The 23,390-nt window shown below is 48.1% G+C and overlaps 1 protein-coding gene across 1 annotated transcript in view; it reads right to left on the bottom strand.

Annotated features, from left to right (window-relative positions):
- The window catches only part of SCYL1 (SCY1 like pseudokinase 1), a 14,045-nt gene extending 1,778 nt beyond the window's left edge, over nucleotides 1-12,267 (bottom strand). Inside the window, exons 1-13 of the mRNA XM_077920666.1 lie at nucleotides 11,883-12,267; nucleotides 10,244-10,384; nucleotides 8,584-8,706; nucleotides 7,634-7,854; nucleotides 6,409-6,499; nucleotides 5,139-5,294; nucleotides 4,673-4,831; nucleotides 3,891-3,998; nucleotides 3,078-3,191; nucleotides 2,725-2,880; nucleotides 1,524-1,712; nucleotides 178-253; nucleotides 6-40 (exon numbers count right to left, since the gene is read on the bottom strand). Coding sequence (XP_077776792.1) covers nucleotides 6-40; nucleotides 178-253; nucleotides 1,524-1,712; nucleotides 2,725-2,880; nucleotides 3,078-3,191; nucleotides 3,891-3,998; nucleotides 4,673-4,831; nucleotides 5,139-5,294; nucleotides 6,409-6,499; nucleotides 7,634-7,854; nucleotides 8,584-8,706; nucleotides 10,244-10,384; nucleotides 11,883-12,002 — 1,689 coding nt within the window. The 5' untranslated portion in view covers nucleotides 12,003-12,267. The remainder of the gene's footprint in view (nucleotides 1-5; nucleotides 41-177; nucleotides 254-1,523; nucleotides 1,713-2,724; nucleotides 2,881-3,077; nucleotides 3,192-3,890; nucleotides 3,999-4,672; nucleotides 4,832-5,138; nucleotides 5,295-6,408; nucleotides 6,500-7,633; nucleotides 7,855-8,583; nucleotides 8,707-10,243; nucleotides 10,385-11,882) is intronic.
- Nucleotides 12,268-23,390: the final 11,123 nt, after the last annotated feature.

The following is a 23,390-nucleotide window of genomic DNA, read 5'->3' as shown; positions in this document are numbered from 1 at the left end:
CTCGCCCCTGGGGCAGCCGAGGCAGCCTGGACATCCTTCTCTGCAGGGAGGGTGCAGAATGGTCAATTCAGCGCTGTCTGCTTCAATGTGAGGGGAGGGGCGAATGCTGCTCCTCCTCCTTCCCACCACACACTTGTCCCCATTCCACCCACCCCGCCATCACGGAGGGCGGCTCACCAAGCTCTGAGAGCTGAGTCGGGTCTTCGGAAACGGTTTCCAGTTTGGTGATGAAGCTCCGCATCGCCTTGAAGGCCTGAAAGAGAAAGAAGGATCACCTGTAAAATACCCACCTGGATGCGAAGACATCAGGCTCAAATGCACCGTGCAACACACAGCAAATGCTAACAGCATAAGGACATTGGAGCTGCCTGGATGAGGCCAGGCTATAACGTTGTAAGAACGGTATTAGATATATTGTTCTAAAACATCACAGGGCATACTGGCAAATCAAAAACATTCCTTACCTTTACAAAGCAGTTAACCTATTGCTGGTTCCTGGTTGCTTTGCAGCGCCCTCTAGTGCCCCATTTTAATAATGCATTATTAACATCACTGTGGTACCTTGGTTCTCGAACGGCTTATTTGACGAACAAATCGGCTCCTGAACGCCACAAACCCGGAAGTAAGTGTTCCGGTTTGTGAACGTTTTTCAGAAGCCAAAAGTCTGATACAGCTTTTGTTAGAGTGCAGGAAGCTCCTGCAGCCAATTGGAAGCCACACCTTGGTTTTCAAACAGTTTTGGGAGTCGAACGGACTTCTGGAACGGATTAAGTTCGAGAACCAAGGTTCCACTGTACAAGAATGTGTTCATTACATTACGAAAATCATTCCTTAACCCTTCCTTCACGTTATGAACCATGAGTGTAGATCCGCCCCTTTTCTGACAGTGGCCGAGACCAGGTGCCCATGGAAAACCTGCCAAGAGGACCTGAGCCCCATAAGGTAAGCTTGCAGGATCAGGCCAATGGGCCACCTGCTCCAAGCAGCCTGTTCTTGCAGTAGAGAAGAGCCGTCATAGCTGGTAGCTACTGGCAGACTTCTCCTTCATGAAGCCCGTTCTTAAATTCATAATATAAGCAACTGAACAATTCTACTGTCAGATTAAAATAGCATTTTGACCATAATGCACAAAATATTATTATTAAGCACAATATAAATTATATGCAAATCTGCTTCGATACAAAATAAGTAAAACATATCCCTGAATTGCAGACGGGAGTCTTGAACCAGGCAAGCAGGAATCATACAGAATTCTCATCTAGTCCAACCTCCTGCAATGCAAAATCACTGGTGGACAAATTCTGGAGGGGCTGGGGGGGGGGGTTGCGCATGGAAAGTCATAGTTTGGTTGCAAATTGTGGCGGTGGGCAGGGACATCTGGGAAAGCAAAATCAGTGGGGTGGGGGTTTAGGGCTACAGAAAATACTGTGGACCTCAAAGGGAGGCACAAGGATACCCCTTGCCTCCCCCAAAAGGGGTTTCACTCGGCACTCCTCCTACCTAGCCCCAGTCCTGCAGCTCACCTGGTCCCGGACGGTCTTCTCTGGGTCCACCGTCAGCGTACAGAGGACGGGCAAGATTTTGAAGGCACAGTCTTTCATAGAGTAGAAGTTGTGGGTGGCTGCAAAGCCCAGGACCCCAGCAGCGCGAGAGGGGGCAAAGGGGTCCTTGGTGGCCCGGCTGAAGGCCGAGATCAGGACGCTCTGCCTTGTCTGCAAATAAAAGAATCACAGAACTGTAGTCGGAAGGGACCACAGGGGTCATCTAGTCCAACCCTCTGCGAAGCAGTAATCACAACACAGCACAACCCGTCCATCTTCTTCCATCTCCCCTGGAAGACACCAGGGTTCAAATCCCCACTCGGCCATGAAGCTCACTGGGTGACCTTTGGGGCCAGTCACTGCCTCTCAGCCTAACCTGCCTCACAGGGTTGTCGTTTGGGGGATTGCCGTATTTTTCGCTCTATAAGACCCACCAGACCATAAGACGCACCTAGGTTTTGGAGGAGGAAAACAAGAAAAAAAAATATTCTGAATCCCAGAAGCCAGAACAGCAAGAGGGATTGCTGCTTTCGCTGCACAGTGATCCCTCTTGCTGTTCTGGCTTATAGGATAGCCGCGCAAAGCCTCTTCAGGGCAGGGGGAACATTCCTCCCGCTGTCCTGGGGAGGTTTTGTGTGGCTATCCCAGAAGCCAGAACAGCAAGAGGGATCACTGTGCAGCAAAAGCAACAATCCCTCTTGCTGTTCTGGCTTCTGGGATAGCAGCGCAGGCAGCATTCGCTCCATAAGACGCACACACATTTCCCCTTAGTTTTTAGGAGGGAGAAAGTGCGTATTATAGGGCGAAAAATACGATAAATGGTGGGGAACCAAGTGCGCCACCTTGGGAGGAAAGGTGGGATATAAATGCAATACAGTGGTACCTCAGGTTAAGTACTTACTTCGTTTCGGACATCCGTACTTAACCAGAAACTGTTCTTAACCTGAAGCACCACTTTAGCTAATGGGGCCTCCTGCTGCCGCCGCGCCGCCGGAGCCTGATTTCTGTTCTTATCCTGAAGCAAAGTTCTTAACCTGAAGCACTATTTATGGTTTAGTGGAGTATGTAACCTGAAGCGTATGTAACCCGAGGTACCACTGTAAACGAATAATGAAATAGGCATCTCTCCCCACGCCTGCTGCTCCAGAAAGCCCTCCCGCACCTACGAGGCATCTCCACTCACGCTTGCGCTGAGGTAGGGCCCGATCTTGCCGAGGCACACGGTGGTGTTGCAACGGATGGGGCCCTGTTCGTCCCGGGCCTGCAGGCGGGCAAAGTGCTTCATGAGCTCCACGTTGAGGTTGTTCTCGTTCAGCTTGGGAGCCAGCAGCAGCATAGACTGCCGGGGGAGAGAGGAAAAGGAGAGGTCAAGGGTCAGCCGTGTCCTGGCTCGTAGCCATCGATGGCCCTCTCTTCCAAGAGAGGTACGTCTGACCCTCTTTTAAAGCCCTCTAAGTCGGGGCCCATCATTGCCTCCTGTGAGTTAAACTAAAGAGCCTCTCGCATCCTGGCTCTCAACATCCCACAGCCCCTCACCTTCACCGTCTGCTCACGAATGGCCGGGTTGGTGTCCAGGAAGCCGTGGACCACGTGGGGGAAGATCTGGGTGTTGACCGTGGGCTCGTTCAGGTACTGGATGAAGTGCTCCATCTGGCAAATTGAGGGGCACATGCGGGGGGGGGGGAGCGTAGTCAGCAAAGGACTTGCTGGGGGAAAGAGGCCTGCTTCTCAGGACCTAGACCACCACCCACAACGCCCTTCCTCACATGCTTTCAAACCCAGGTTGTCCCTGCTGAAGATTCAGATCCAGGACTTGGAACTCATAAGGAAGGGGGAAAGGGATCCTAACATGGGGCATGGACCCCCTATTTTTGAAATTTTTGATAACTCTGCGGTAGTTACCTCTGCAAAGCAATATTTTGAACAAAATGTAAGGTAGCCCCTAATAAGCAAAGGACTTTAGTTATACTAAAAAGCAAAAGACCATAAAATATATTACCATGCAAAAATGACAAAAAATTAGTTAGGGATAAGGCGAGAGATGGGGCTGCAGAGCCCCTGGGTGAGTTCTGTGGACCCTCAGGGGTCCCCGGACCCCTAACTGGGAACCACTGTTATACATGCTTACCTGGGAGAGCATCCCAGTGAACTCAGCAGGACTTTCATTCAGGTAGACCTGGCTAGGAGTGCATCGTTAAGCTCTGAGCTCAGGAGTCTGGGTGATGACAAGCTCATATGCTTTTTTTCTAATGTGATTAACACCCCTCCTAAGCTGGGCGCAACACCTCCCCCCACCCCACCCCCACCAACATGGCAGCCTGTTGTGCACCCCCCCCCCACCCCTTGCACCTGTTGCAACAGCCGGATCCTCATTGCCCGGTCTGGAGAGGAGAACATCTTCACAATGACGGGAATGATTTTTTGCTGGTATTCCTGGGCGTTCAAGAATTTCCCCACCTGCAGTGACAAAGCAAAAAAACAAAAACCCATATCCTATTAGGTAACATGGACACCTAAAAAAAAAAGGTATTGTTCCGTGCCTCAGTTTGAACTGGTAAATCAGTTGGGGTTGGACTAGATGCGCTTTGGTGGCCCCTACCAACCCCATAAATCTAGGGTTCTATGATCAGTCAGCTAAGGCAGCAATTCCATACTCATTCCGGAGTAAGCCCCATCAAACTCAATGGGGCTTACTTGTGGGTTTGTGTTACAGCAATTAGCACCCCCGGTGCTTAAAAGGCAGACCTGATGTGGCTGTTAATTATGAACATGCAATTTATAGCCCTGTTATTATTATGAGTATTATAATTAATATTTATTATAATTACCTGCTACAAGATTAAACTGAGAGCGATGGGAGTTGTAGTCCAAAACCCAGGTGAGCAGAGGCTGCTCTATGCAGTTGGGATGATGGGAGTTGTAGTCTGAAACCCAGGTGAGCAGAGGCCTAGCAGATGCTCTGCTATGGAGCCACACTCCCTTCTCCCTTCCTTGCCTCCTCAGATGCTACAGCTATTCCCTGTTTCACTGAGGGTGTCTGTGTTAAGACAGAGCACCCCCGTGGGGCAAAGGGGACGCTTCCTCTGGGCTCACACAGAGTGCGCCTGTCCCCGGTCCAGGGGTCCGCTCACCTTGAAGAGTGGGATGAGGATGACAGCCCCAGCGCTGCCAAACTCAAACGCCGTCAGCAGTTGCGGGAGGACCTTGTGGCGGCAGAAATCCTCGGGGAAGGAGTCCAGGTTCGCGCTGAGCTCCTGGAAGAACTTCTGCCGTTCCGCGGGCTCCTTAATCTGGGGAGAGGATAAAAGAAGTCACCGACTCACAGCCACGACCTGGCTGAAGCCTGGGCATCCCCTTGTTTGCATGAGACTAATGGGGCTGTTGCTCCCCCTCTGGAAACAGGAGGCCAGCTCTGCTCTTTTGCCACTGCTGACTGGCAACAGTTACCCAGGGTTTTGGGCAGGTCAAGGCTTTGCAAGCTGCTGTCCTCGGATTCCTGTTTTTAACTGCGCTCCACCACTGAGCTGTGGCTCAGTCATAACAGAAGATCAAAGGACACCTGCAGGGCAAATAGCCAGGATCCGCCCTCCCACTCACCTGGATCTCCTCCAGGAAGAGGTTGGTCTCCACAAAGCTGTTGTCCATGAAGCCCCCCGGCCCCTGGCAGTTCTGCAGGAACTTGGCCGGGTTGGGCCGCAGCTTGGGGTTGGCACCCACCAGCTCGCAATAATGGGGGACCAAAGACTTGGGGATCTGGAAGACAAGGGGGGAGAGGCAGCAAGGGAGAAGAGTCATGACGTCCGTGAAAGACAAGAGAAGCAGGAGCTGGGAGAGAGAGGGGCAGTCCAGGCCTTCTGCACCCCCCTTGCAACCTTCCCACTATGGTCCTACAGCCAGTTAGGAAGCTAAAGGCCTGTCAAATGTGGCCGCTCACAGCCTTAGGAACTCCCTTGCTAGAGAAGCCGGACTGGCTCCCTAATTGTTGCCCCTGTTAGAATTCTTGTCCTAACAGGCTGGCTGATTTTAAAGGAAAGGGCTGGGGTTGTGATGTTTTTATTGCAATTATCTGAAATAGATAGATGATAGATATAGATAGATAGATGATAGATAGATAGATATAGATATAGATATAGATATAGATATAGATATAGATATAGATATAGATATAGATATAGATATAGATATAGATAGATAGATAGATAGATAGATAGATAGATAGATATAGATAGATGATAGAGAGATAGAGATAGAGATAGAGATAGAGATAGATGATAGATAGATAGATAGATATAGACAGATGATAGAGAGATAGATGGATGGATGGATGGATAGCTATAGGTGATAGATTAGATAGATAGATGATAGATAGATAGATCAATCAATCGATCAATAGATATAGATGAGATTAGATGATAGATAAATAAATAGATAGATAGATGATAGAGATAGATATAGATAGATAGATGATAGTTTAGATAGACAGATAGATAGATAGATAGATAGATAGATAGATAGATGATAGATAGATGACAGAGATAGATAGATGATAGATAGATAGATGATAGATAGATAGATAGATAGATAGATAGATAGATAGATGATAGATAGATGATAGATAGATGATAGATAGATGATAGATAGATAGATATAGATTTAATTTTATCAATGCTTAATTGCTTTTTAATGATCGGTGGTTTTTTTCTAGCAACACCGGGAGAGCCACGGGTCCCCCATTGCTCCTCTAAAGCCTAAGGTCTTCAGGAGCCTGAGATTGTTCCACCAGCTCCAGCAGCCCTCCAGTGGCACGTGACTCCACCTGCTAACCTACAAGGCTGCTGTTTTTTCCAGGACAGAGAGGGACACACACCTTGCCAAGAGACCGGAGGGAAGATGGCCGAGGCAGGGGGCCATTGAAGACCTCCCAGATGAGGCAGCCAAGGCGCCACATGTCAGCTGACCTGTCAGAACACAGAAAGGGGTGAATAAGCGTGTTTAATTAAAGCCTCCCCCCTAAAATAACCCGCAGCTCTGACTGACAAATAGGTACATGAGCACCCATGCACCTCTGCCTTATTTTGGCCACTGCTAATCCCTTTCCGAGTAGCCCACCCCACTTTGCCATCTGAAAATAGAAATTCTGTATTTTTTTAAAGTCTGACTGATGCCCATAAATTACTGACAGTCCAAGGAGAAACAAATATTCCTAACTTGCCCTGATTCCAGTGAGGCAGCTGCCTTGATATGCTATGGCAAGCTCAGGAAAGTCCTGAGGCACCTGAGAGCCAGAGTGGTTAGAGTATCTGGCTAGGACCTGGAAGAGACCTGGGTTCAAATCCCCCACTTTGTCCTGAAGCTCACTGGGTGTGACTTTGGGCCAGTCACAACCTCACAGGGTTGTTGTGGGGAACAGAGGAGGGGCAGGAGAACCACATAGGCCACCCAGAGCTCCTTGGAGAATAATGTGGAATAGAAATCCAATAAAATAATCAAAGACCAAGGGCTCCTCCAGTTGACCTCTCTATTCAGCTTCCATCTTGATTTGCTTGCTCAAAACTTGCAGCGTGTTTTGGCTCCAGGGGCTTACAGGCAGTCCATATTTTGCGGGAGGGAATTTAAGCACATACCACCAAAACTTTACGTTTGCACAGCTGAGGTTTTGACTGAGCCACAACCCTGACTGAAAGCTGTCTTCTTAAGAGACAGGGATCCCTTGTTTTCATTTTTTTATTTCATTCATATCCTGCTCAAGCTTCTCGGGGTCACCCAGAGGCTCATGGCATGAGGGGACTGATAAATTTAACAAGCAAATTTAACAAGGCACTTCCTTTCTTCCCTCATTTTATTCTCACAACAAGCCTGCCAGGGAGATCAGGCCAAGAGACAACGAGTGCTACAAGGTCACCTGGCGAGATTCAGGGCTAAGCAGTGGGATTCGAACCCGGATCTGCCCAGTCCAATATTCTAACCACCACACCTTACCGGCAGAGGTGAACAGAAACCCCACTGCTTGCATTTTAGAGGCTGGACCAAACCAGAATGGGGTTGGCTGCTTTTTAAAAGAAAGGGTGGGGAGGGAAGCCAAGCAAGCTCACCATTTTTCTCCAACGCTCTTGCTGCTGTCTGCTAACTCTGGAGGGTCGTACTTCTCCAGCTCAGGGACCCCTTTCCTCGGCACGGCAGCATCCCCCTGAGCTGAGCACATGTAGTCCAAACCACCCAGCTTCCACTCGCCAGCACGGTCCACAAAGATGGCCGCCGGGCAGACGTGGTTGTGGATGAGGTGGCAGTCGTTGACCAAGAAGCTGAGGGCTTTCTAGGAAGGCCGTTGGCCCCAGGAAGGAAGCAGGTGGTTAGCAGGACAGAGCTCTCCATCCTGGTCCCCATCAACTTCCCCACAAAGCCTCGTTTGTTTTATTATACTCTTCAAAAGCATCAGCCTTCACCAATCCGGTGGCCTCCATGACAACGTAAGGAGAGCTTGATGGATCAGGCCAAGAGGCCAGCATCCTTTCTCAGAATGCTTGTGGAAAACCTGCAAGCAGGATTCGACCACAAGAGCTCTCTCCCCTCCTGCGATTTTCCGCAATTGGTATTTAGAAGCGTTGCTGCCTCTGATCGTGGAGGACACAGCCATCATGGCTCACAGCCATTGATAGTCATCCCCTCCATGATTTTGTCCAATCTTCCTTTTCAAGCCACTCAAGGCCATCCCTGCCTCCTGTGGAAGTGAGTTCCATAGTGCTGTGGGAAGAAGGACTTTCTCTTATCCATCCTAAATCCTCCAACATCCAGTTTCATGGGATGCCCACATGGCCTAGAGTGGCCATCGCGGCTTTTGGAGGAAGTGAATTCCAGATGTTTTTGGACTACCCCTCCCATCAACCCCAGTCTGCATGGGTGATGGTAAGGGGCATGGGAGTTGTAGTCCAGCAACATGGGGAGGGCCACAGCCCCGCCCCACTCTAAGCAGCAGGTGTTTTCCCCGTATGCAGGGTCCTGGGCCCAGGGGCAGCAAGCAGTCCTCTCCCAAGACACATCTCACCACAATCTGATGGAGGCCCCACGAGATCTCCAGCTCGCTCAGCTCTCGCCCTTCACCTCTGGACTCCAGGTAGGCCGGAAGCGGCATCACTGGCTCCGTCACCACGTGCAAGCATTTCTCTGTCTGCCAAAGCAAAGACACGTCACCATGTTAGGAGTAACGTCTACCTTAAGAACCCAGGAAGCTGCCTCATTACACATCCGACTCTAGTTGCTCCAGCTCAATACAATCCACAAGGAGCAGCTTCTCCACTGAGCCACAGCCCCCTCCCTTTCACACTCCTCACTAAGACCCTCACTTTCTTTTGCTGGAACTGAGTCACAGAATCACAGCACTGTAGAGTTGGAAGGGACCCCCAAGGTTCATCTAGTCCAACCCCCTGAAATGCAGGAATCCCAGCTAAAGAATCCCAGGCAAGGTGGCCACCCAACCTCTCTTTAAAAACCTCCAATGAAGGAGAGTCCGCCACCTTCTGAGGTTCCATCATCTAAGGGGGAAAGAAACCCAGTGGCTGGAGTCAATATGTGTTTTTCCCCCCATAGGGCATCACCTAATTGTTTCTCCAGCTTTTAAAAGAAATCTACAAACAGCCTGGCCTTCCTTTATTCCTGCTTTTTATACCTACAAAGGAGCCTCTGAGTGTTTTGCATAAAGATGGAGACAGATCTGTGTAAGATGAGCGGGCTATAAATAATAAAATTATTGTTGTTCTTATATTTTTATTTTATTTGTGATTTTCAGTTAAAAACATTTCAATAGTTTTACAGTCATTTTAACATTTCAAAACTTACTTCTCTTTCTGTGGTTCCTTACATTTCTATTTATCATTTCCTGCCTATTCTAAATTAACTTAACTTATTATTTTATCCATCTACTTTATTTACTCTTAGGAAACAGCAGGCTGTTACAATAATCCTGCCAACGTCCTTATCTGTTTACAATGTATTTGTACGTATTCCATAAATCATTTCCATTCTTTTACAAATAAATAAAAAGTTTGTTGTCTTGATTTCTTATTTTTCCTGGTAAGTTTTGCCATTTCTGCATAGCACATGAGTTTTTGTATCCAATCTTCTTTGATTCTATTCTATTCTATTCTATTCTATTCTATTCTATTCTATTCTATTCTATTCTATTGCCCGAAACCTCCACAGCACATTCCTACCTCCACGGCCACATTCCATCTTAACCAGGGCAGCTAAATGCAAACTCTGTGGCTCCAACCTCAGTTTCCCACCTCCTCCACAAACTGATGGACTCCAACTCCCATCAGCCCCAGCAAGAAAGCTGGGAAGGTTTAAATTGAGGGTCCAGTGTCATCTGCAGGGCTCTCACAGGCTCCCAATCCAGCACGATGAAGAGTTCTGGAGGACCTGAAATCTTGGAGGTCAGGTCTGCCGCCTCCTCAGCAGGCCTACCCCACGCAACCTTGACAGCAGCCTCTTGGAGAATAGGAGGTGCTGCTGGTCTGCTCCCAGCCTTGTTCCCCAGATGTTCGTTCCCCCCTTGTTCCTGATGTAGACCTTCCCTGATCACTCACTCCTTCCCTGGCTGACGGGATGCCGTTTTGGGCCTCACCTCAGGTGCCAAAATGTCTTAGGCCTGCCTTGCACTCCACAAACAAAAAAAACCCCTTTAGCAACTCCCCTCAATATACTACCTCTAACCCGTCAATGTAGGACAGGATATTGGGGTGCCGTAGGGTTTTGAGGTGTTTGAAGGCCGCCTTGGCGATCTGAGTCTGTTCTTCGTTGCCGGGTTTCACATCGTACACAAACAGAGACACTGGTTCCCCTGTGGCCTGTCGGGAAGAAAGAAAGAAAGAAAGAAAGAAAGAAAGAAAGAAAGAAAGAAAGAAAGAAAGAAAGAAAGAAAAGGTTGAGCTCTCTTTGCAGCTGCTGAGGAGCAAGGAGACCTTTTGCTTTTTGAAGTGGAACAGGGGTTCCCACCACCTCCCAGGCTTCAAAGCCAGGGTGTAAAGTACCAAAGCTTTACCCTATGATTTTAAGCACCTGAGGCACCAAGTCCCCACAGTGGCCTCCTGAGATCAGAACCATTGAATTTCAGAGTTGGAAGAGACCCAAACGGTCATCGGCTCCATGCAGGAGTCATAGCTAAATACAGTAAATATTGTGATACAGGAATTTGCCCCGCGTTCTTCAATAGAATAGACACAAATTAAATAGCCATTTCACAGCACCCAAAGTCACTTGCCTGAGGCAGACACCTCACACTCTAGGACTGGACCTGGGGTGTCAGGAGAAGACCAGCAATGGTGACGGCAGCTGCCTCTGGGGTGGAGAAGCTCCCAAGTTGGCGGAAGAGGAGAACAATTCCCTGAATGCAGGGAGGGCGCAGACTGCCTTGGACTGGGTCAAAACATCCAGCCCAGTCTTCCCCATCAGCAGCTCCCTGACATTGAGTGCCATGGCACCTTAAGGTAAAGGTAAAGGTACCCCTGCCCGTACGGGCCACTCTTGACAGACTCTAGGGTTGTACGCTCATCTCACTCTATAGGCCGGGAGCCAGCGCTGTCCGCAGACACTTCCGGGTCACGTGGCCAGCGTGACAAGCTGCATCTGGCGAGCCAGCGCAGCACACGGAACACCGTTTACCTTCCCGCTAGTAAGCGGTCCCTATTTATCTACTTGCACCCGGGAGTGCTTTCGAACTGCTAGGTTGGCAGGTGCTGGGACCGAACAACGGGAGCGCATCCCGCTGCGGGGATTCGAACTGCCGACCTTTCGATCTGCAAGCCCTAGGCGCTGAGGCTTTTACCCACAGAGCCACCCGCGTCCCATGGCACCTTAGGGTGCTGCTATATCTTAGCTTGACAACAACCCTGTGAGGTAGGTTGAGCTGAGGGAAAGAGACAGAGACTAGCTTGGGGTTACTCAGTGAGTTTCTTGGCCTCCTATACACTGGCCCTCTCCACAGAAGACCTCTGCCTGGGGCTGAAGAGATCACTTTGCCCCTCACAAAAAGTGAGAGAAGGCTGCTTCTCCCATCTCCCTCCTCCATTTCAGCAGCACAGATGCGACCTCCCGTCTTTTTAAGGGCACCCCAACATTGCATCTCCCACCCTGCATGCACTGGAGAACTGGGGAAGACTTGCCCCCCGCACCCTCAATCCAGATTAGGCTCTGCCCGGGGCAATGGGTTCGGCAACTCCAAGGAAGTGGGGAGGGGAGAAAACCCTTTCCCATCTCTCTCTCTCTCTCTCTCTCTCTCCCGGTTGGACTTCAGCCTGCGCCCCCTCCTCCCCGCGCGTGCGCACAGAGAAAGGCGAGCGGGCAGACCTTCCTCCTGCCGCGGTGCAGCAGCCAGGATCCCCCGGGCAAGGGCAGCGGCGGCGCCTCCGGAGGCGAGACGACCTCGAAGGGGAAGTCCCGGATCGGGTCCCGGGAGAAGAACCACATGGCGGCTCCCCGGCTGGAGGTCGGGGACGGGGACCCCGGTGGGCGGCGGCGGCAGCAGCAGCGGAGGCGGCTCCGCGGACGTCACCAGCCCCGCCAGCTAGGCAGGCGCTGTTTTCCTCGGCCGGCCGGGAGGCTGGCTTAGCCCCGGATCCTCTTCGCAGCCCCGGAAGTGCTTGGAGAGAGGGCGCGCCCGAGCATGCACAGAGCGCCGGCGGCGGCGGAGAAGGGCTCCGAGACGCGAGGGCTTCTCGCGGCGTTGCACTCACGTGTGCAAGGATGGGGATAAAGAGGCGCACCCCTGGTCAAAAAGCGGCGGCCCGTACTGCGGCGGGAAAGGGGAACGCGCTGCATTCACACGAGATGCGCCAACACCGAGATCTTTAACGCGCTTATCCGAGGGCCCTGGAAGCATAGAACTTTAGAGTCGGAAGGGACTCCAAGAGTCATCTAGTCCACCCACTGCAACCTCCCATTGAATTCATTGGGAATTGCCACCCATATACAGTACCCAATTCATTGGGGTATAATTTTTTTTGTGGGGGAGAGAATCCTCTCGATTGGGGACCTTGGAAGCGCGCTTCACACATGCTCAGAAGCAGCGTCACCGGAGTGTATCCAACACGTTGCGCTTCCTATTACTCTCCGCTCAGATGTTTCCCCTGCAGGTGGAGAAAGAAAGAGAAGGGGCTCCCAGACCCCTGACGTCTCCCCTCCCCACCCCTCGGATGCAGTAAGGAACCTCCAGCTTCAGGGGCAACAAACCCCAAAATTTTGTTGCCCTGGGTGGACAAGATGCCCTCCAGTTTTCCATATCCACAAAACAACTGGGTTGGTAGATGAAGCTGACTTCAGTGTTGCCCAAGGGGGAGTGTCCTCTATGCACCTCAGGGCCACAGGTTAGTTATGGGGGTGCAGGACAGGTAGTGTCAACTCTGCCCTTCCAACAGCAGCAGATAGCTAAAGAAGTGGAGGAGGTCAGGATAAATGGGGTGTAGGAGCTGCTGCTGCTACCTGAGGCAGCCCTCTCACTTTGTCTAAGGATATGGTCGGGGTATAAATAGTAAATTATTATTATTAGCCAGAATATCAGCTGCAGGAGGGGGAAGAAAGCAAGAACTTCAGGACCTCCCAAGTCTCTCTCTTGGTTTGAAGAGATGTGAGCAGCCCAATGCAAAGGGTAGAACATAGAAAGAGCCCCATCTAGTCCAGCATCTGCTTCTTATTATTTCAGCTACTTTGTTATTAATGGTTTCTCTATTTTCCTTATTACAGGAATCAGACAGTGATGGGTCAAAAAAATAAAATAAAATGATAATACAAATTTATAAACAAGCCAGACCATACTTTAAGCTGAAGGCACTTCCATGGGCTTCTTTATTCTTATAAACAATAAAACCATGCCAAATACTGTAGGATGAAACATTTCCAATAACGCAGTTTGTCATACTATATAGTACCAACAAAATGCATTATTGTGCTTGTCCTGAATCTGCCGCTCATCGGTTTTATCAGGTGACCCCTGAATTTAGAAGGAATTCTTTAACCATGCCTTTCCCCCCAATCATGTTATAAATCCCAGAACTGCAGCGATGGAAGGACACCAAGAGTTATCTAGCCCAACCCCCCTGCCATGCTTGAATGGCAGGTGAATCACAGCTAGGTCCTTTATCGATTTGGATTGAAGCTAGTTTGTGGGAGGAACACATCAAAATGCAATGTTAAATTTAAAGCTACATGATAAATACAGGATAGATGTGGGTTGTGGCTAACATTGGGCATATACACCACTTCTCAAACCAGCAGCGGGAATTATGCTTGGTGAAGACAGTGTAAACAGAAATGTGCGTAAAGGTAAAGGGACCCTGACCATTAGGTCCAGTCGTGACCAATTCTGGGGTTGCGGCACTCATCTCGATTTATTGGCCGAGGGAGCCGGCGTACAGCTTCCGGTTCATGTGGCCAGCATGACTAAGCCACTTCTGGCGAACCAGAGAAGCGCACGGAAACGCCGTTTACCTTCCCGCCGGAGTGGTACCTATTTATCTACTTGCACTTTGACGTGTTTTCGAACTGCTAGGTTGGCAGAAGCAGGGACCGAGCAACAGGAGCTCACGCCGTCATGGGGATTCGAACCGCTGACCTTCTGATCAGCAAGCCCTAGGCTCTGTGGTTTAACCCACAGCGCCACCCATATCCCTTATATGCGTCGGGCATATACATCACTTCTCAAACCAGCAATGGGAATTGTGCTTGGTGCAGTCAGTGTAAACAGAAATGTGCTTGTTGTTGTTGTTTAGTCGTGTCCGACTCTTCGTGACCCCATGGACCAAAGTACATCAGGCACTCCTGTCTTCCACTGCTGGCTTAGCAGACTTAATTCTAGAGTGGAGCCTTTTCTGCAGTTCTCTCACTGGCCACCAGGAGGCCCTAAAGACACAACAGAACTTCTGCCTCTGCCTTCCTGTATGTTTTTACCTTTCCCCAAATAGATCAATTGCAGCAAAACAGGATGTGACTGGAAGGTGTGACTTGGAAGAGGGTTGGCCTTAGGCAGGAAGAAAAGGCATTGCCCTTACAGGAGTCTGCAAGGTTCCTGGCCACCTGCTGTCACGTCATTTCAGCACTCGAGGCCGGTGGCCAAATCCAGCAGGATCCCCCAGCTCCACATCACCACCCAACATCCTGCTGCTGCTGAACTTTAGCCGCCTCCTTTTAGGAATGCTTTGAGCTCCACCCAGCTGCCTACAAAGCGCCAGGACAAATAAAAGAAAGTCATTCTGCTTGCAGTGCATGGTTAAACTATGGAACTCTCTGCCACAGGAAGCAGTGATGGTCAGGAACTTGGGACATCTTTAAACGACTGGACAAATTAATGGAGGAGAAAGTTGTTGTTCATGTAAATATACAGTGGTACCTCAGGTTAAGTACTTAATTCTTTCCGGAGGTCCGTTCTTAACCTGAAACTGTTCTTAACCTGAGTTACCACTTTAGCTAATGGGGCCTCCTGCTGCTGCTGCGCCTCCGCCGCACGATTTCTGTTCTCATCCTGAAGCAAAGTTCTTAACCTGAGGTACTATTTCTGGGTTAGCAGAGTCTGTAACCTGAAGCATCTGTAAACCAAGGTACCACTGTATTACCTACCCTTCACACTTAACTAGGGTGGAAGGCTCACAGAATATGCAGTACTGTATAGTAACTTTTGAGCAAACGCCCCCTAGGCTTTCCCTGTGTGTGCTTTGCTGGGTGATGGGCATGTCACTTTAACAACACGGTAACCAAGAAGTGCCCTTGGTTATTATTCTCAGGGATTTTGGGAGAAAACGCTCATTTCCCCACTCAAACCTTGCAGAAAAGTAGCGTTGAAAACAAAACACACCCACGTTGGTTGAGGAACTATATTTTGTGCTATTGTGACCACTAGGTGGCGGAAGGAGCAGGCACACTTGAGTGAGTGAGGCTGTCCCTGGGTATAATTACTGACCTCCGCCGGCGGTCTAGGACAGCTGCAGGGAGCGTCAAGGAGAGAGGATGGGAAGAGATTAGCGGAGGATAAGTACCTAGTTTATAAACAGGAAAAGATAATTAGGTATTCTTAAGCAGTATCAGGAGAGGCAGTTGTTTTAAATTAAAAAGAAAGAAAGAAGCAACTGAATATTAATAAAAGAGGTAGGAACAGATAATTGTTTAAGGATTGTGGGCTTTTCAAAGGTCTCCAAAGAAAACAGATAAACACAACTGCAAACTAAAACGCATTAGGACAGGAAATAATTTTGATTAAAAAGAAAATGGAAAGCAAACAGAAGTCAGAAGAACTAAACCTTTTAAAAAAAAACCCCCAGGGGAAACGGTTAACTGTTGGCAGATTATGGGCTTTTAAAAGTCCCAAAAGAAAAGGCAGGTAAACAAAACTTAACTGAAAACTAAGAAAAATATAAAGATGAAGATTTTAAAGAAAATCAAGAAAAAGAAAATATTTGAAGATAGAAATAAAAGAAGATAGAGGGGGGAGCTATATTTAAATTTCAAACTAATTGAGGACTAGTTTTGAATGGAAAAGTAGATGGCTCTGAAGTCTGCTTCAAGCAGAGTGCAAAATGAAGAGAAGATGGCAGGCTTTTGTTTTAAAAGGCAACTAGAAAGAGGCCTTTCCATCTGAAGAAAGGGTTAGGCTTTTGTTGCTGAAGGTAGAAAAACCAAGACTGGGAAGACTTGGAAGAGAGGAAGGAGCCATAGAAGATAGAAGGGTAGAAGGCAACTTAGAAGAGGATCCAGGAAGAGAGAAAAGGGAGGGAAGGAAAAGGAGCAAAATCTGTAACAACTGTGTCTGAAAAGCATAGCAAAGAGGAAGGAGGAGATGAAAAGGACAGAGATTTGTAATTGTTTGCAGCCATTTTGTGGCGGCTTCTCCTCAAGGACTTTGTGAAAGATGTTCTTTTTCAAAGGGATGTAGTGGGAAGGATTTCCTTAAAATATAAGGTGTCAAGGACTAAAATAAGCATCTGATACACCAGCCTTAAAATGGGTTGGCATCTGACACCTAATTCTGAAGTTAGGAAGAGTCATTCCAGCAGCCAGTGCAAATTGGTGAAGCTAGAAAAGATACCGAAAGCATTGAGAAAAAAAGCAAGAAAACTCCTGAGGGAAGAGCCTTACTTAGCTTTAGATCAAGAATGAAGGAGCAAATATGCGGTGAAGACGGTGAACTTCTCGGTAGTTGGTAACCTAATGGGAAGGCTCTGTAATCTTAGTTTTCCTTGTCAAGGGCTGTTTTGTGGGGTGCGGGGAGCAGGGGTGTTGGTGTTGTAGGTTTCTCTCTTTGCAGGCATAATTGCGCCCGTTGTCTGTTGCCGAGAAGCTATTGCTGAGAAGCTAACAGGCAGTCTGCACGTGCTTCGTTTCCGTCCCACCGGTTCCTGAGGTTAGCGTTTTTTCCATCCAGCCCTGAGAATGGTTAGCTAGCATCTGCAACCCTCCCCAGAATGAGCGAGTCGAGAACCTGGTGGACAGACAGAACACTGCAGGTAGCAGCAGCAAAAGCACCCACAGAAAAAGGGGTGAGAGAAACCAGCCTGTTGGACTCCGGTTGCGGGCCTCCCGTCGAGGGAGGAGGGTAGGCACCCCAATCTTGTTTAGTTTTTGTCCCTTCAGGTGTGTTTGTGAATGTAGATCTAGAGGATTCCCAATGTTCCAGTCTTGATAATTAACTTAAAGCAAAAAAAGGAAGGAAGCCTGTTGAGAATGATTCCAGTGTGGGGGAAAACAGGAGCCTTTTTGAGGAACATCCTGCTGATGGCAGCGCTTAGAAAAAAAGGTGGCCACCTCTTGGCACCTGGGAAGGAGCAGCAGCCACTGGAGAGGAGCTTTTGCTTAGAGCAATGTCCAGTCGAGGATCCTGCCGGGGTCAAATTGCATGTTTTCTCTTTGGAAAGTGCTAAGTATACAACCTTCTTGACAATCAATCATGCTAGCCTTGATGGGGGGAGTGGGGAATGGACTGGGGAGAGGGATAAACACCCGCTTCATTCTAGCCTCTTTGCAGGTACTGTAGCGTCCCCAGGTGGCTTGGTTTAGAACTGTAGTCCTGCAGTATTGTGGCAAGGTCACCACCCCAGAGGCTGGAGCTCTCTTTGCCTAGGAAGAAAGGACAGTGCTTAAAGTTGGCGTTTGTGCTGGAGCCCTGGTCGTTCAGCCACTCCTTTCGGAAGAGCTGGGAACTTGAAAGCTAAGTTTTCCTTAGGGGGCTAAAAAGCAGAGACTTCTCCAGCGTCCGTGTGTAATGTGGAAGGGGCTGTCTGGTTGGATGGGGGCGGGTTGGGTTTTAGGGAGGGCATGGGGGATGATAACTTGTTCTCGGATTCTTTTCCCAGGATAATCGTAACGTTAGGCCTGAAAAAAAAAATAAGATTATTAAGCTTCTAGACTGGCAAGTACTTCTCGAAATATTCAGAAAAGACTTTCCTTCCATGTAACGGCCAATACTCATGGAAAGGTCTCTGTGAATCCCTTGGGTCCAAAATGAACAGAGCTGCTTCTCTTGCATTCCCTCTAAAGGGCCGGAGAAGAAAACAACTTTCAGATATGGAGGGTCTTGCGGGGGAGACCTGCTTAGCTAAGAGTTGGCAGGGGTGGGGTTGAACTCTTCATGCCTTTAGTGGTTTGTGGTTTTCTTTTGGCATTTTTTGCAGGTGCTTAATATGTCTTAATGCCACTGTAGAGGCTTCAGGGAGAAGCTTAATGATCCTGTGTGGGATTCCTTCTGATGGTAGCTTGTATAATTTTTCCAAGTAAGATTCTGCTTTTGATTGCTTTGTCTTGTGTATGAGTTCCAAGTCTAGGAATTATTTGCATTGATGAACATTCTTGCGTAATGAATTCTGTAACATACTGAAAACAATTCAAAGACTTAAACAGCTCATGTAAGCAGATTAATGATTAAGTCCTACCATTAAAACGGAAAAAAAGATTGTCTAATGCTCATAGTTCGATATGTGTCTTTGTCTTCTACGGGCAGTGGGGGGGGGGGGGCTTGGTAGGGAAACATTTCTTGTCTAGCCCTTTTTCAGATCCGTCTTCAGAATACTAGCCTCAAGGAGCCTGAGAAATACAATGCCTCATAAGCAGAGGGAGCAGCTTCTTGGTGGAGGATAAGTAAAGGCAGAACCATCCTACGCTATTACTCCTTTGATTGATGGAAAAAGTCCCAGATGTTAAACAAGTGAAAGTTCAGTGCCAACCAAGGGGGGAAAACCCACAAGGTCATAAGCAATGAAGCAGGCAGATTGGAAGTGTGTGGATTGAGTGTGAAATGCCATGATGATATTCTGTGAAATTCCCAAAATCAATGCATTGAGGAGGAGGAGGAGTTGGCATTAAAGCAGTGAGAGAGAGCCCATTTCTTCAGTGTGGGAGCAAAATTGAAAGAGAATCTTCAGGGGAGCGGCAAATAAGCTTTCTACCAAAGTGTGATGCCCATTATTTGATACGCAATATTGTCTTAATGGAATTGGAAGAGAGAATAATGCGATGTTGAAATATTCCTAAATCTAAATGGAAACGAAGAGAGAATAATGCAAAGCCACGCTAGTGTTGGATCAAACGTGTGTTGGAGAGGAGAGGAGGCGCCTTGTGCTGTTGTCCTTCTTTACCTCAGACAGGTGCTCAGCACTCCTAAGGAGAGGAAATGTGCTTCGTTCCATCGGGGAGCTGTATAAGCGAGCAGGCATCTGTTACAGATAAGTTTTACCTATTCTGCCAGAATTGCATGTCAGAAAGGTGGGTGGCTTCATCTTTCCAAGTTGTGGTAGGTGCCGGAGTCATTTGGATCAGCCCTACTTACTGGCTGCTTGCTAACCACGCTTCTTGCTGGGTTGCCTATGGCCCCCAGTTGCCCTCAAAGGGGGAGCTACAGCTCTACTAATCTGATGATCATGCTTTCTGTTATTTCCTGGGTGTCTGGGCCTCGCCTTGCCCACTTGATAGGAGCAGACCACTGTAGGTGGCGCATCCCTGCCCTTTAGAGGGTGTATTCAATGCCAGTCTAATCGCAGAAGCATGCAGCAGAGAGCAAAGTAATGGTAGCATTCAAAGCACTTGTGCAAGACCTCCTAGAGGTGGCACATTAATACACTTGCAATAAAATGGCTAAAGTACTCCAAGAATAGGAAGTTGTCGTCTTTGTTCTTAAATAAACCATGCTGCTGTTGATGTTGCTGTTTGTGATTCGCTCTCGGGTTGTTTGGTGGGGGTAGGGGGGCATTCTTGTTGTTCTTTCAGACTCTTTCTCCGTGAACACCCCCGTCTTTATTGGACAAGCACAGAAATTGAACGGAAGACTGGTTCTCTAAATCAGGCAGGAAATCTTTGCAGCCTATTTTTCCTCCTTTCCCCATTCCACTGAGGCAGATGGTAGATCCAGGCACTTGGCATACAGAGGTCTTGTAACTAAGGAATGTGATCTGACCAAGGGAGGAGTTCTAAAATGCTTAAAACTAGACCAGTGGGGGAAAACACTTAGCGGTTTGGGGTAAGTAAATGCCTAAGTTCACATCTTGCAGCTGAAGAAGCTGTGTTCTTCCCAGAACTTGAGCCGTGGCAATTTTACCAGGCAAAAATCCAGACACAGGAGGAGGACAGAATTAGTACAAGTGTGTACGTCTGTGTACTTTAAACCAAAGATTAACACTTGTTGGTCTTGCCTAGCATTGCCTATGTAGAAACTTGCATGCCCCTTTGATATGCTTGCCATCCATCTCCTGTAGTGCTAGCGCTGTCATCTCTTTCCAGTTAACAACATGCAGGGCTGGGCTGAGGGGGGTGATATGGGGGCAACTGTTTCAGTGTCTTGTTTCAGAGGCTTCATCTCATAATGCCTAGACCCTAACGCACCATTTGTGAAGCTGCTCAGGATGATGACTCTCTCCTGTTGCCACATTCTCTGTGCGCATGTGAAGGCCTTTGCAGTGAGTTGACTGACGCTCTTGTACACTTAACAGCTGTTCTGACTTGATCACCTTGGGGGTGGCGGGAGGGGCTCACATTGTCCCAGCTCTTCTTTTTTGCAGACTTCACAGAGAAGCGTGTCTGAAGCAGATCTGTTCAGTTGGCAAGTAATAAATGATGGCAGTGTGCTTGATCTGCTTGCGTAGAGAATATGAATCTGCCTCCTTTCCCTTGTGTGGAGTAGTGATTGTTGAAGGAGAAATCGCTGAGTGACAAAATGCCTGTGGTTTGAAAGGAGCTCTTGAATCCGATATCCAGTAAAAACCCTGCCATGTAAACGCTCGTTGTATGACTGAGAGAGACATGCATTTTGACTGTGCTGCTTTAGGTAACCTGCTGTTTTGTTCTTCTTTGGCTGCTGGGGGAGGGGGCGAGGGTACTGAAGCCTTTAAGTCTCTTCCAGATGCATCTTCACATCTCACAGACACCAGAAATAAAACCCTTCCAACCCAACAAACCATCAAGAAGCGAACATCACATTCCACCAGTTAGTGGTCGTATTTTCTGTGCAATGCTTTTGTGTGGGTCTCTCCTTTTTCAGTTTCCTCACAGTTTTGAGCAACAGCACACAACACCCCAATAAAGCCAGCTCTCCTCGAGGAGCCACAGAAGTCATGGCAGTAAGAAACAGTTGTGGTCAAAGCACTTTTGTATGGGATGAGTGGGAGGGGGCTGGTGACAAACCAGTGTCTCTAGATTGCTTTTCACAGACCAGTAGAAGGAACTGCCAGACACAAGAATTCACACTTCAATGGACAAAAGAACAGGTGAACCACATTTTCTCTCTTTTCACAGCAGGAATCATGAAGCCAGAATGTTAAGGGACTGGGAAGTTTTTAATGCATCTTCCCCTTCTGCCTCTGTAGGTTCAGTAGGTTCAGCTTCATGCTGAAACCCCAATCACAATGGGAGTAAATACTGTATGTGAATTCCATCCTTAACGGATGCTTGAGGCAATGGTGGGTTGAGACCCAATAAGCTTTAACAGCCGAAAGGGGGATCCCCACTGAAAGAGGAGCTTCATGCTCCGAAGCCCCTCCAGACACCTTGTAATGCATAGTTGGAGTGGAGGCAGAACTAATGGCAAAGAATTGAAGAACCTCCTGAGAAGACTGGCTTGCCCAGTGTCATTGGCAGGATGGGGCCCTTTGTGATAACTCTGCAATGGGCTGGCAGAATTGCCACCAGACTATAAGGTGTCTGTGGCCATGGTGGTGCTAACACTGAATCATGGCCATCTATGAGTTTTTTAAGTCACTGACTTGACAAGTGCTTTAAGAGGTTTTGTGGGGGGTGGGATTATGCCGCAACCCGCTTTTCTGCTAAGAATCTTCCAGGAACAGCTATTGCGCACATAACTCAGCCAACACAAAGCGTTGACTCCATACTAAAGCTTGGATCCTCTCCAGTACTTCTGTTCTCAAGGTAATCCGTTAAAATACCAATTTCAAAACCAGAGCTAGCAAACAGCTTGTTTGGCCAGTAACTTCTCACGCCAAAGCTAACATCGCAGTTGAAGGAAGGTAACTACTGAAACCCTTGACGTTATCCGAGAGCAAAATACTGATGATATGACAGGCACAGACTCTGAACAAGTAAACATCTAAATGCTGTAAGATAAAAGGAATAACCAGTGGTTGTATGTGTTGTGATCGCGGGACATAATGGGTGGGTACCATGTGCTTGGCTAGGCAGCAGATTTCCAGTTGTGATCCAGAGTGGCATTGGGGAGGGTGTTGCAACTCTTGTGCTAAGACTCTTTCAGGTCGCAATAAGGGAGTAGTCAGAAGCGGAAGCTTTATGAAGCAGATTCCTTCAAATCTCCAAATCTCTCTTAAGGTTTTTCTTTTCCTGAGAGAACAATCTTGTGTTTTCTCAGGTTTTGCTTTTCACCTTGCTGCATTACAAAACAAAAAAAGCAAAAGACACTGGTGGTCGGCACTCCTGGTTTCCAGGATGGGGTTCAAGTCCCTGCGGTGTCCTTGCTTACTTCCAATGCAACTCTTATATGTTTCACCTCTTTCTATCCTTTCTGTGCTTTAGCAAAGATTATAGGATGTGATTTTACTGATATATTTCCTATAAGGACACTGCATATGATTTGAACACAATAAGAATTATATTAGGCAATTGCTCCCATTTCATTAACTCACTATTTGTGTGTGTGGTGCTGGCAAAATTGTCATGCTCACTTCGTAGGTTTTTGATAATAGGTAGGGATTCTTCCTCTCTTTAGATCAAGGTGTATATGTATGGTAGGAGATGCTGCCTGCTTGAGTTGTGATTTTGCGATCTGAAACATTTATGTATAGTAAACCAAGCTTTCTTTCTTAACGTGTCTCAAGAGTCTCCACCCCCATCATTCTGCCCGGATGCTGAGGTCCAGCGACGAGAGCCTTCTGGAGGTTCCCTCCCTGCGAGAAGCAAACTTACAGGGAACCAGGCAGAGGTCCTTCTGGGTAGTGGTGCCTGCCCTGACTTTTAGAAGACATCAGAAGGCAGTCCTGTTTAGGGAAGCTTTTAATATTTGATGAATTATTGTATTTTACTATTTTGCTGGAAGCCGCCCAGAGTGGCGGGGTGTAAATAATAAATTGTTGTTGTTGTTAATTTGTTCGCCTCTAAAACACTACTGGCTTGCCTGCCTGGCATTTAAAAGGTCTTTAGGATCGCCAGCCCAGAATAAAATAAAGTATCGGGTGTCAGGAGTTTTATTTAGGCAAGAATAGGGGCAAACACATTCATGAACTTACACATATTATAACCCCAGCAAAAGACCCCAAACCCTCTGTTGGTGTGTGCATATGTATGAATACACGTTGGAGACGTATGTGGGTTTAGACACATACTGTTACAGTTCCATTTCAAGTCCAGAGAAGAGCCATCCAA

Source organism: Podarcis muralis, chromosome 16 (genome assembly GCF_964188315.1).
Source record: "Podarcis muralis chromosome 16, rPodMur119.hap1.1, whole genome shotgun sequence".
Classification (NCBI taxonomy): domain Eukaryota; kingdom Metazoa; phylum Chordata; class Lepidosauria; order Squamata; family Lacertidae; genus Podarcis; species Podarcis muralis.
Note: the sequence above shows the minus strand (reverse complement) of the source record. Positions and strands in the feature narration are given on the sequence as shown.